Here is a 566-nt window from a genome sequence, read left to right as displayed (position 1 = left end):
TTAATGACCGGTTGGAATAAGCAGAACTTGGTGTAATGACGATTTGTTTGCGGTAGAGTTACAGTTGCTCCATACTTGAACAGTAAATTCAGTACATCATAATGACCTGCAGTAATGGTCATTCTAGCAGGAGTTGAACACCCATAGGATTCCATGCAGACATCAACAAATCTCCTGTTCACTCCATGGTTACTGAACATTAGCTTGGCTTTTGTGGCATGCTGTAGAAAGTATTCCATGGCTTGAATATTTTCTTTCCTTGAACTGTAGTCACTCTTCCATCCGGATATTAGCCGCGTCACTTTGGTTCCTAGGATTGCTCCTTCAAACAATTTCTCAAAGGTTTTCTCACATTCATAGATAGTATTCAGTAGCTTCACCACTGTATCAGTGTCATTCAGATTCCAGTCGTAACAAAGTTTGGTAGCAACGTATAGAAAGTTGTGATATTTTCCTAGCAGACAGACATTATTGTTGTTTTTCTTGGCATCATCATGGAATTTGAGGACACATTCTATAGCACGCTGGCATGCTTCTTGCTCTGAACAATTTTCACCCGATGCACA

General features: G+C 40.1%; 1 protein-coding gene across 1 annotated transcript; it reads right to left on the bottom strand.

Annotated features, from left to right (window-relative positions):
- Positions 1-8: 8 nt before the first annotated feature.
- Positions 9-563, bottom strand: LOC108254304 (the record flags this gene model as incomplete). The annotated part of the gene is made up of 1 exon (XM_017449307.1): positions 9-563. A coding segment is annotated over one exon (555 nt), but the record flags the coding sequence as incomplete, so codon positions are not given.
- Between the last annotated feature and the right edge of the window lie 3 nt (positions 564-566).

This window comes from Diaphorina citri, unplaced genomic scaffold (assembly GCF_000475195.1).
Source record: "Diaphorina citri unplaced genomic scaffold, Diaci psyllid genome assembly version 1.1 scaffold39631, whole genome shotgun sequence".
In the NCBI taxonomy this organism is placed as follows: domain Eukaryota; kingdom Metazoa; phylum Arthropoda; class Insecta; order Hemiptera; family Psyllidae; genus Diaphorina; species Diaphorina citri.
This window is presented reverse-complemented; position numbering and strand designations above follow the sequence as displayed.